Source organism: Sinocyclocheilus anshuiensis, unplaced genomic scaffold (assembly GCF_001515605.1).
Source record: "Sinocyclocheilus anshuiensis isolate Anshui unplaced genomic scaffold, SAMN03320099.WGS_v1.1 scaffold1142, whole genome shotgun sequence".
NCBI lineage: Eukaryota > Metazoa > Chordata > Actinopteri > Cypriniformes > Cyprinidae > Sinocyclocheilus > Sinocyclocheilus anshuiensis.
Window position 1 is genome coordinate 916,218 of NW_015536577.1, and position 12,051 is coordinate 928,268.

General features: G+C 37.1%; 1 protein-coding gene across 1 annotated transcript in view; it reads left to right on the forward strand.

Moving 5' to 3' along the window:
* The window catches only part of LOC107702514 (unconventional myosin-Ig-like), a 56,393-nt gene that overhangs the window by 1,580 nt on the left and 42,762 nt on the right, over positions 1–12,051 (forward strand). The window contains exons 2-12 of the mRNA XM_016504858.1: positions 580–788; positions 1,786–1,879; positions 2,218–2,383; positions 4,409–4,462; positions 4,598–4,696; positions 4,911–5,027; positions 5,290–5,496; positions 5,942–6,087; positions 6,207–6,321; positions 6,410–6,580; positions 6,838–6,908. Coding sequence (XP_016360344.1) covers positions 580–788; positions 1,786–1,879; positions 2,218–2,383; positions 4,409–4,462; positions 4,598–4,696; positions 4,911–5,027; positions 5,290–5,496; positions 5,942–6,087; positions 6,207–6,321; positions 6,410–6,580; positions 6,838–6,908 — 1,449 coding nt within the window. The remainder of the gene's footprint in view (positions 1–579; positions 789–1,785; positions 1,880–2,217; positions 2,384–4,408; positions 4,463–4,597; positions 4,697–4,910; positions 5,028–5,289; positions 5,497–5,941; positions 6,088–6,206; positions 6,322–6,409; positions 6,581–6,837; positions 6,909–12,051) is intronic.

Here is a 12,051-nt window from a genome sequence, read left to right on the forward strand (position 1 = left end):
ATACTGTGATCATGCCCTGTCCGGCCGGAGCGGTGATTCAAAAACATGAAAACCCATTATAAACGAGGCATTTGTTGCATCCAGTGGGGACATAATTATGGATTATAATGACTTATACTGTCTTTTGCCGCATAAACGTAAAACCATGTCTGCATTTGTGATCGGAGAAATGACAAAACAACAAGTGCTACTCTACACTGCCCAAAAAACTCACTTTAAATAGGAAAAATTTAAATCGCATCATATGACCCCTTTAAATTCATCTCCAATTGTATTATGATATTTGATAGAGTAAAAAGGGATGCTGTTTGTGGTGTTTTATTATATTAATGTTGACACAAATTCAGGATGTACTCCTATCTGTAACTTCATCTTAAACCTCTAAGTATGATTTATGATTAACTGAATCCCACCACACCTTACAGTAATACTCAATGCATCCATCAATTGTTCTTTGTGTCTGTTCATTTATCAGGAACTAAACCAAACCAGCACTATGATGAAAACAATGAGTTAATTGTTAAAGCTGTTTCTGCTGTTGAACTTGACGTCGTTCACAGTATTGTTTGCTGTTTTCAGGTTTGAGAAAGGCCGTATCTACACTTTCATTGGAGAAGTAGTGGTGTCAGTCAATCCGTACAGACAGTTGGATATCTATGGGAAGGAGGTCATTGAGGACTACAGGGGAAGAGAACTGTATGAGAATCCACCTCACCTGTATGCTGTCGCAGACGCTGCTTATAAAGCCATGAAGAGACGAGCCAAAGACACATGCATCGTCATTTCAGGTACAGCAGCTACTAAACACACAATCACTGCTGAATAAAACAACAATTGCACAATGATCAACAACACAATAATCAAACTGGATAACCAGAAAGAAAATGCACAAATGCACAATGAAAATAGTAAAATATTTAAGCCTGGCATATCAAATGATAGTCTATTGAACCTTTAGACAAAATATTTTTAAAATGTTTTTGTTGAGTATCATATTTTATACATCAGGCTTTTATGGCTCATATAGTGTGATATAGTGAGAATATGGAGCTTATATTCAAAGAGGGGTAAAAATGCATTTTGGTGTAGTTGCTGATATTTAAATGGCCTAAATTTAAGATGAAATGCTGATAGCTTGTAATGTAAGTCAATGAGATCTTTATAACAGTATAGCAGACTATTTACATAAAATCATATACATATCAGTCATCACTATATCTCTCAATATTATATGAGATTTAAATTATCAAAGCTCTGTAGTTCTTATTATGGAGGGCAAAAACATATAATGCAGTGAAACAAAATGATGACTGAGAGATTCTCAAATGCCTGATGGATCATATTTGATACATGATTTAACATGATTTTTTAAGAACTAAGTATGGGTAATAAACTAAAGCTAAGCTGCTTCACTCCAGTATGTGTTAACTTGAAATATTATGCCCTGTTATACTTCAAGCAGAATCGAAGAACAAACAGGTGTAACATCATTTCGATCAAAATCAAGCCAAAACCTATATAATCAAGCCAAGACCTATATATAAAAAAGCGGGGCCTATATAAAATCTTATTTTTGCTTTCATTTCTTCCATACTTCTTCCATGCTGCTTTTAGCGCATCTGTAAAACGGTTAGGAGCAACGGTGACATTATACTCTGTGATGAACCGTGTACGAGAGAGTTTGTCCACTGTGCCTCTGATTAGAGAAGAAAAAAACTGATAAACAAAGACTTTACAAACAAAGTCTGGATTAGACCGTTTCATACAAATGTCCTTGTGTTTCAGGTGAGAGTGGAGCAGGCAAGACTGAGGCAAGCAAGTACATTATGCAGTACATTGCAGCGATCACCAACCCTAGCCAGAGGGCAGAGGTCGAGAGGTCAGTTTCCTTGAGATACTGACAGCTCTGGACTTTCAGGGCTAATTTTTATTTATTTGTTTATTTATATAAAAGCACTTTATTGCTTTTATTACTCAATAGTATAGTAAAAACAGATTTGTATGAAAATGAAATGTTTGAAAAGAAAATGTCAAATGCTCATGTTTAATGGACTATTTTGTAAAGTTTATTTGGGGATGAAGGCTGAACATCTTCTACCGTTAGATGGCACTATGATGTTGAGTTTCTTATTGCGTTCCATATACGTGTACCCTGAAAAACACACGTTTGTTTATACATTATTTTTTGACTATTACTGTATTTGCATCCTACCACAGTGTGAAGAACGTGCTCCTGAAATCCAACTGTGTGTTAGAGGCCTTTGGAAATGCAAAGACCAACCGCAATGATAACTCCAGCCGCTTCGGCAAATACATGGACATCAACTTCAACTTTAACGGAGACCCCACGGGAGGACACATCAACAACTACCTGCTGGAGAAGGTGAGACCTTCAGGATCGTATCAGTACACATTAAAACGCATCATAAACATGACATATGAATGAAACTTGACATTGCCTCGTAAAATAATAATTGTTCAATTTGAATGTGGTGATCACAGTTTCATTAAAAAAGGACACAGCAGCCCATTTTTCAGCTAGGTCTCAGCTAGATTAATATTAGAGTGTTTTTACTGAATGTGCAGGGCTTTGTTGTCATGTGCAGGTTATTTAACTTTGTCTGGTTTGTTCAAACCATTATATCCACATATGGCACCCAAACAATTATTATTATTATTTTAAATGGGGAAAGTTTTGTGATATGCTTGTTATTTTTATAAGTCTGTAATAAGTGCTAAATAATAACGTTCTAAGATGTTTTCTCCCATCTGATATGATCCCAAGCTAATAAGGAACGTTCTCAGAACAGTGACGTTAATAGAATAGTCGTTATCTGGCCTTTAATGATGTTCTCAAAACGTTAGCACTAAAACATTATGTTTACATCATTCATAGAATGCTTTTCTTTTGAATCGTTTTGGTTGGAATGTTTGTGTTAAGTAATGTAACAGAAATAATGTTCATAACGAACGTTAGCGAAATGTTCCCAGCACATACGGGGGATTTTTTTTTTTTTTTTTTTTATTTATCTGGCCTTTAATGATGATCTCAAAACGTTAGCACTAAAACATTATGTTTACATCATTCATAGAATGCTTTTCTTTTTAATCGTTTTGGTTGGAATGTTTGTGTTAAGTAATGTAACAGAAATAATGTTCATAACGAACGTTAGCGAAATGTTCCCAGCACATACGGGGGATTTTTTTTTTTTTTTTTTTGCAAGCTGAGATATAACAACTGAAAGCGCTCATAGTTAATATGCTTTTGTCCTTTATTTATATTTTTGTTATATTACATTGGCAATAAAAACCCATCAGTGCTCTGCAGGAATGTTAATAAATATTAGTAAAAAATAAAAGAGAAGGTGCTTACCTTGTCACACGTATAATTTCTACTCTGAGAATACGTGAAAAGACTTAAAATACTGACATAGAGCTGTCGAAACAGTTGAAACATTCCTAAAATAATATTTATAAAAATAAAACTGCTTAGTTTTGTGCTGTTTATGTGAATTGGCCTCTTTTGGGGGGTTAAAGGGGTCATATGATGCGATTTCAATTTTTCCTTTCTCTTTGGAGTGTTTAAGACTAAAGTCTTAAATCCAAAGAGATATTCTTCATAAAAGTTAAAGAGTCAACCACGCCTACCTAAAACGGCTCGTTCTAACACACCCCCACATGCCTACGTCACGATGTGGGAAGATTTGCATAACGCCGCCCAAATGTTCACGCAAAGAAAGAAGGCGTAACTTTTATTCTCGCTGTAGTATTGTTGCCGCCGCCATGTCGTGAAGACGCTGTGTGTTTCGTTGTGAAAGCGAAACTACTTTGTTTGGTCTTCCAAAAGAGGACGATATCTGCTTCGTCATGCCTGGAGCTGATCCGTGCTGGTCGCTGAGGAAATACATCAACTTCGTGCTGTGGATCGCTGGATCGGCTTTCACCGTGGATGAAGCGGAGTCCAGCCCGGGGTCATCACGGCCGGGACAAGGCATCACAATATGGCAAGGGGCGTAACATTTCCGTCACACGCTTGAGGTATTCGGCCAATCACTACACACTGGATAGCTGGCCAATCAGAGCACACCTTGCTTTTCAGACCGATGAGCTTTGTAAAAATCGACGCGTTTCAGAAAGGCGGGGCATAGAGGAGAAACAATAATGTACAGTATGTGGAAAATAATGTTTTTTTTTTATCCTTAAACCGCATAAACACAAAATAATGTTCTTTTTAGCAACATCATATGACCCCTTTAAGTGTAACACAAATACCATGCTGCCTTTACTTCTGGCTGGCTTTCAGTTGTATTTTTAGAGATTGTTAGGGTGGATTGAGAGTCATATCAATAGGCCGACTGTATAATACCGAAAAGACAATTAACACTTTGATACTTTGCTGTACTTACAGTCAAGAGTTGTCCAGCAGCAGGAGGGAGAGAGAAATTTCCACTCATTTTATCAGGTGAGATCTTCCGAACAGGTTATGGTGAATGAGATTACAACATTACTTCAGGAGTACCAAATGCTGCAAGAATTGTTATTCCGTTTTTAACAAACAAAACACATAGATCAGTATTTCTATGTTCTGTTTATGCAGGTGTTACGGGGAGGATCTGATGAATTGCTGAAGTCTTTGTATCTGCAGAGAGATCCTGCACAATATGCCTACACCAGTCAAGGAGCCTCCGTCACACTTGTACGTACTTATCCTATGAGTATATCACAGTTTATGAACACACAGCTTTGCACAGACTAAGCATTCGAGACTGAATGAATTGCATTCTGCTCTCCTATAGAGCTTCTGTATACCCATGACTAATATTACTATACGAAATGTACCATACAATGTTTTTATGTTTCTTAGTCTCTATCCTTTTCTGTCTCTCTGTCATTCCAAATCATCTTCAAAGGCGTCCAATAATGACTCCTTATGCCACAAAGCTGTGATGGCAGCACTAAAAGTGATCGGCTTCACTGCTGAAGAGATCATCTCCATCTACAAGATCCTCAGTACCATCCTACACCTGGTCAGTCTCACACTGAGTGCTCTGGAAGATTATTTTCTTCTGTTTTTCTGTCTGTCTGTGGTCAGTGCAGTGTTAAATTGATGTTTAAAGCACTGGTTCTATTTTTTTTTCTTCTTCAAGATTGTCCAATGCAATATATGAAGGCCCAATATAGTAAAATAATTAAATAAAATAATAAAAAAAAATTTAAAAAATCCAATAACTGAACGTTCCCCTAGTCGAGAACCACTGGTTTAAATGCCTTGCCATGTTATTGTTTCAGGGTAACCTTCAGTTTACAAGTGATGGTGAACATGTCATACTTGTCGGAGAAGATACAGTGAAGCACATTTCTGAGCTGACGTCCACAGAGCCTGAGAATGCCAGTAAAACACTGCTGTACCGTACTGTGGCTACTGGAGGTGGTGAGGTCATTGAAAAGGGACACAACGAGCAGGAAGCTAGCTATGGAAGAGACGCTTTTGCCAAGGTAACTGCAAAAAGTGTTCCTTGTTTGTAGCTCATCCATCATCTAGTTATTCTAATTAAACAAAGATTCTTAGAGGGGTCATATGAAACATCTAATTTTCTTTCATCCTTTAAAATATACCAGTTCAATGTGCTATGTAAGCCGCTCTTTATTTGAAAGACTATATACTGCAGAAACAGCTCATTAGGAAACTTTGTGATATCAAAGGGATGAATACATTTACACAAACACCCACATTACATCAATAATGTCAGTTAGGTGTCGGGGGAGTGTGGAAAATGTACAATTTTGAACTGTTTTTGGTGCAAAAAATGTTCTAAGTGAACTTTAGGGAAGAAATTAAATGATAAATGTTGGTATGACCACTTTAAATATGTCTTTGCTGTATTATATGTTCATATGATATGTTTAGCTGTTTTCATTAAGGCACGGCTTTCATTTTTAGGCTTTATATGAGAGATTATTTGGGTGGATAGTGGGTCGTATCAATAGTGTGATTGAAGTGAAGGACTACAATCCCACCCTGCATGGCAAAAACACTGTTATAGGTGTGCTGGACATCTATGGCTTTGAGATCTTTGACAACAACAGGTCAGTGTCATTTATGAATTGAGTAGTTATTGTTTGGCATTAATAAGTCTTCAAATACATGGGACTTTTTTTGACTGGTTTTAGTGGTTGGTTCTTTCTTACCCATTTCATGTCGGCAGCTTTGAGCAGTTTTGCATTAACTACTGCAACGAGAAGCTACAGCAGCTCTTCATTGAGCTTATTCTACGGCAGGAGCAGGATGAGTACCAGAGAGAGGGTATCACATGGCGACATGTGAGCATAATACACAAAAATAATCCACACTGAACCTGAAATAAAATCCATGCACCTTTTCTCTAAATTGGACTTCTCTTTCTTTTAGATCGAATACTTTAACAATCAGATCATAGTGGATTTAGTGGAGCAGCCTCATAAGGGGATCATCTCCATCCTGGATGAAGCCTGTCTCACTGCAGGGAAAGTCACAGATACTGTCTGCCTGGACAGCATGAACAAAAAGCTGGGCCAGCACCCTCACTACACCTCCCGGAAAGTAAGCACTCAGAAGAGATACCATTCCTTCTTGCCTCAGCAATCCTCCGATCACATTTTTAGGCCTGCCATGAATTATGGAACAAAACTGCAACCTCATTTGACCAGACTTGTAGTGGGCTGACTTCAGTTTAGCAGTAGGGTCAGAAGGGGGCAGTATTCTTTCACATTACATGCACACAGAAGCAAAAACGTGCAGTCTGATACCTGTTGAAGTCATCACCGCTGAAACTCAGACGTTTTTTGCTTTTTTCTCAGCTCTGTCCCGCCGACAAGACCATGGAGTTCAATCGAGATTTCCGTATCCGACACTACGCAGGAGACGTTACGTGAGTGTTTCAAAGTCCTTCGTTTGATGAGTGAAAAAGAAAAATTATTTCTGAAACAATCTGAGATTAATGTCATTGTACCACCGTGATCTGCCATTCAGTTCTTAAAAACAAAATGACACATTTAAAACAACAAACAAAAAATATAACTTTCAAAATGTGACAGAAACAAACAGAATATTTAGTAGTAAATAATTAAGGACTTGATTTAATTGGATCACCCGGTCACAAGGCATACATAAATTGAGAGGAAAAAATGTAAAAAGAAAAAAAAAATTCATACATTTTAACATTTTGCTGAATATTGTTTTCTTTAGAATAGAATGCACTGATAAGTCATTCACAATAATGCTACATTCATGTCAAAATTAAACAAAATGTGTGACCAGTTGAATGCTATCAGAGATATTTTATTCAGATTACCTTGAAATTAACATTTTATTCAAATTAAATTTACCTGGGCCTCATTTATAAAAAACAAAAAAGTGCATGCCAAACTTTTTTATCCTAAATTCCATGGATCCTATGTTAAAAGTGAGGAACAAATCAGGATTTATTAATCCAGAAACTGAAGTTCTTATGCATAAAGCAAATAAAGAGCATGTGTACAGTAATTAGATTAATTCAAAGTTGCTTATGCGAATGTAAAGATAAATAGGCAGTCATAAAAGGCATTACAGGTTTTTTTTTTGTTTTGCTTTGGTGCTATTTTCACAAGGTGTATATTTTCAAAACTCTTAGTACAAAAATAAAAACTGATCACACTTGTAACATCGCTAGTCATTATTTAAAAACTGATCGCATGCTTTCATTACAATTATACATGTTTTCCATCAGCATAATCAATGTTTCAAAATATAAGATTATTGTAATATATATTGAGAACATTTGATTTAATCACCAAAACACAACAGTGTGATCTTCTTTCAATTTAGTACTTTTAACAATCAGTTCATTCAAGAGCAAACAATGCAAGATACATGTTTCAAATCACCTTTTCTGCTAAAATAATTACAGTAATACAGGCAATAATTGTCATGTTAGAAAATACACTTACGTTACCTAACTTGCATAACTCAAATAAAATCCATAATGTTTGTAAAAGTATTTATCAAAAGGTGTATGGAGGTATGACGTGGCCATAAGGTTTTGTGCTTGAACAGAGTTTACTGTCAATGCAGTAAATGTCCTCACTGTGCCATATGACTGAATCTGTACTGTAACTGAACTTTTCAGATGGAAGGTGAGTTATATGTGCAGACTGTACCATGGTATATTCCTCTACATACAGTATCACATGGCATAATGTAATGTAAAATGCTGTATTTAATGCCATCTGTCTCCCTTCTTTTGATACATCTCTGATCAGTTCCTCTCCCTTGTATCCTGCAGTATGTTCACAAATTGCAAAACACACAGTTTTACATATAAGGACGTCCTCAAAGAGAGGTTTTGGGTGATTTTGTCTGGTTTTGCCCAGACAAAATATTTGAATTTGTCCCCAAAATATGGTTAAGTAGGTACACACACACACACTTATAAAATAGTGGTTATCATCTAAGATAAATCACTTATAGTGCAAAAATAATTCATTACATTTGGTTATCCCTAAATTGCAAACAAGTTCTATAGAAACTGTATCTACTGAATCTATATTAATACAGATCTATAGATGCACCAAACGATTCACTGAGTAACCATTAAAATTAGTTAGATTAAATGATAGACAAATGTATTAAACTGAATGAGAAGACAAATGAAAAGTTTGATATTAAGAGCTTTATGAAAGGCAGTTACTGTGAATTAAACATTTATATACTGTAGATGAAACACTTGTTTTGTGTAGTGAAAAATATACTTTGTGATTGTGTGTATTGTACTAAGACAATTGAAAATATGCTGAAATGTTTGCAAAAATGTGCACTTTTGATGATCTGTTGTGATATTAGTACTAAGAGTTTTGAAAATTTAATAGTTGCTTGTGAAAATAGAACCAAAGTGAATAAAAAAAAAATTATTATGCATAATTAATGCACAAATGAGCAATGTTTAACTGCTCTATGATAATTACATCACTGAAATTCATTAATTTATGTAAATGATTTCCTGAAAGTAATAATACGCACATACGATTACCAGCACGCTTGAATTTCCTTGCCCAATTATGTCGTTGTACTTCTTCTGAACCATAAAGAGATTTGCATGGGCATTCTGAAGGTGGAGTTGATGCACTTGTACACATTGGGCTTGAATTTAAGATGAACTGCGATTTATAAAGAGGGATGCATGCATTTAGGAACAGTTTTTACATTATTTATACATGAGGTTCCCATCTGGTGCCCCAGCATAAGTAGCTGAAAGTTAGCAAGCATTCTAAAAAAAATGATACTTTCTCACCCCCATAAAAAAGTCTCAAACCTAAAATGTATTGCATATATGCTGTACTTGTACCCCCTAAAAAAGATGTAGGACTGAGACTCAAACACCTCTCGTTATACATTGACCCTAAAAAGTGGAACTTTGAGGGATCGTTACATTTCAACTTAAGTTCTAAGTCTAGGAAAAAATGATGTGTAAAATGTCTAAATCCACATATACAGTGCATATGAATTTGTACATGCACACTGCATGTACATATAAATATGCTTTATATATCAGTTTTTGTTCCAAGGAACTAGGACTACCCTGGGCTGAGATAATGACAATGATGTTTCCATAAAAGTCTGTATAACCAAAATTTGCTGTTGACCATGACATTCAGGAAGCTTCTGTGGTTAAATTGCAATACCAGTGCATTGATGTAACCGCTCAAAAATAAATAGGAAATTTAAAAATGTTTAAGCAACCAACTTTACAATTTTTGGATTACTTGAGGTAGACATTGACCTTTGAAGTTGGACATCAACATGGTCTCTTCTTTGGCATTATGAAAGTCTCTTCACGAACGAGTCCAAGGATGTGACCAGTTCAGTACAACCTCTTGTTTTCATCTTGTAATTATGTTAATTTCTATATTATAAGGCCTGTGACATAAGACCTTCAACATCAGAGAACTAGGACAGCGTGGGTTTTGATTTAATGTTGACGTGCTGGTCTGAAGGTGAAGTTTCTTTAAAGGTTGGAAGATGCAGTTTTATAAATACATGAAGTTGCTGCTGGTGCAGATGTCTGCAGTTTGCTGTACCTCAGCAAAGGCTGTGTCCTCATTCAGAAAATAGCAAGACCTTTTTCTCATTGAGGAAAGAGGAGCAGAGAGAAGCTACTGGAGGGCTTAGCTCTGAAAATAGATGACACATTTTTCACTTCGGTTTCCTTTTCGCTCCTTAATGAGCATGTGCTTAAGTGTAACTGCGGAAGCAACTGATTAAAGCTAAATTAGTCTCGAAATAAAGTTTCACAGTGCATTTCTGCAGTTTCCTTTTATGTTGAAACTGTTCTCAGATCTGTTCTTCACGAATCTGAGCGAGTGAACCGTGAAAGCTGGTAGGAGAAGTCAAGGAGAGAATTGTAAATTTGGCATTTCTTTGGGAACTGGTCCGAAAAATGGGATGAACTGTGTCGGCAGCCACGTGTCACATGCTTGATAATTGGGTCAAGAGTGCAGAGGACTCAGTCCTTAGCACTGAATGGCATTATTATGACAACCCTGCAGTTAAAGCACCATGCACGGTCACAATTCTGTGACAATCACTTTGAATTTGTCTGAGAATGCATGTGCCATACAGATCTGCTAGATGAATGCCTGTCTCAGTCTCACCCAGAAACACACACTAAGAAGTTCCCTTAGGATCAAGACTGTCAGAACTGGCATGTCAACCCCTCAGTTACACTTACAAAATAAAATCTGTGAGATCCCTTAGGCTCAGCTGTGTCAGTGATGGAGGAAGGTCTCGCTAAATATATACCCTGACCAGCCAATTATCAGACCCCCCCCCCCCCAACCCTCTCTGTCTCTCGCTTCCCCTCTCTCTCTCTTACTTTCTTTTTTCCCCTACTTCCATTGTGTCTTTCCTTGTATGTAGTCTAATTCTTGGCTATGTTCAGAATAGCCTATTACCATACTGTACTAGCCTTACTCTTTCTGCAGCACATTGCAGTTGTCACGATCACCTGCTGGAGGGCACTCTATCCCAGACTTTTGCCATTCTGTCAAGGACTTCATGCCCCATAATCCTCTGCCCGGTCTCATCAGCACTCATTGTTTGCACCTGTGTCTCATTAGCATGGTTAGCTCACCCTATATAAGCCCGTTTGTCATTCATTGTCAGGTCTTGAAAGTGTCATTACTGCAATTCTAAGCCTTGTGTCCTGGTTCTCCTGTGTCTTTGCTCCTGGTCTTGTTATTCTGCCTGTTTTCTGGGTTACTCTGTTTGCCTCATGGGTTTTGATTGGTTGTGTGTGTATGACCTTTGCCTGCCTTTGGATAATGTTTGTGGATTATCCCTTCAATAAACTAGTGCATTTGGATCCTCTACTTTCATGTCACCGTGTAGTTTATGACCACTGTGTTTTTTTCTGAAGCACAAAAGAAGATAACAAAATGGTGCTTTGCGGTAGTGATGCAAAGTCCGATTCATTTCCGCGAACCGGTTCTTTTCGGACTGATCGACTCGTTGAACCGGTTAAAAAAGCCGATTTATCGGTTCCTGACGTCATCAAGCAATAACGTCTCTTCGCATTTCTTTTCTAACAACTCAGTGCCATGTTGTATCAATGAAAAATTCAAATAAGTCATTTGTGTCAACGCATATTGAAACATTCAAAAATAAAGTTATTTGTATGAAAGCATATTGCTGATTATTGCCATATAATTCACTTAAGTTAATGGAGTTTGTGGTCACAGTATAAAATGTAAATTAATAACAGTCATAATAAGCATTTTTTCTAGTACGCGCCTCAGGCTTGCACAGTATCATCAACTCACTGATCAGAATCTTCGGTAATCCTCGGCAAACTTCGCCACGGCTCATTCGGTTCTTGTTGAGTCCTCGGTAATCCTCTGCAAACTTCGACAGTCGGTTGAACCGGCTCATTCGGTTCTTTTTGAGTTGGACGTGCTACTTCGGCTGTGCGTCCTGCGTCACCAACCCAGAACTAAAGTTCGATTCAGTTCGATTTGTGAACCGGCTCGCCCGGTTACTTC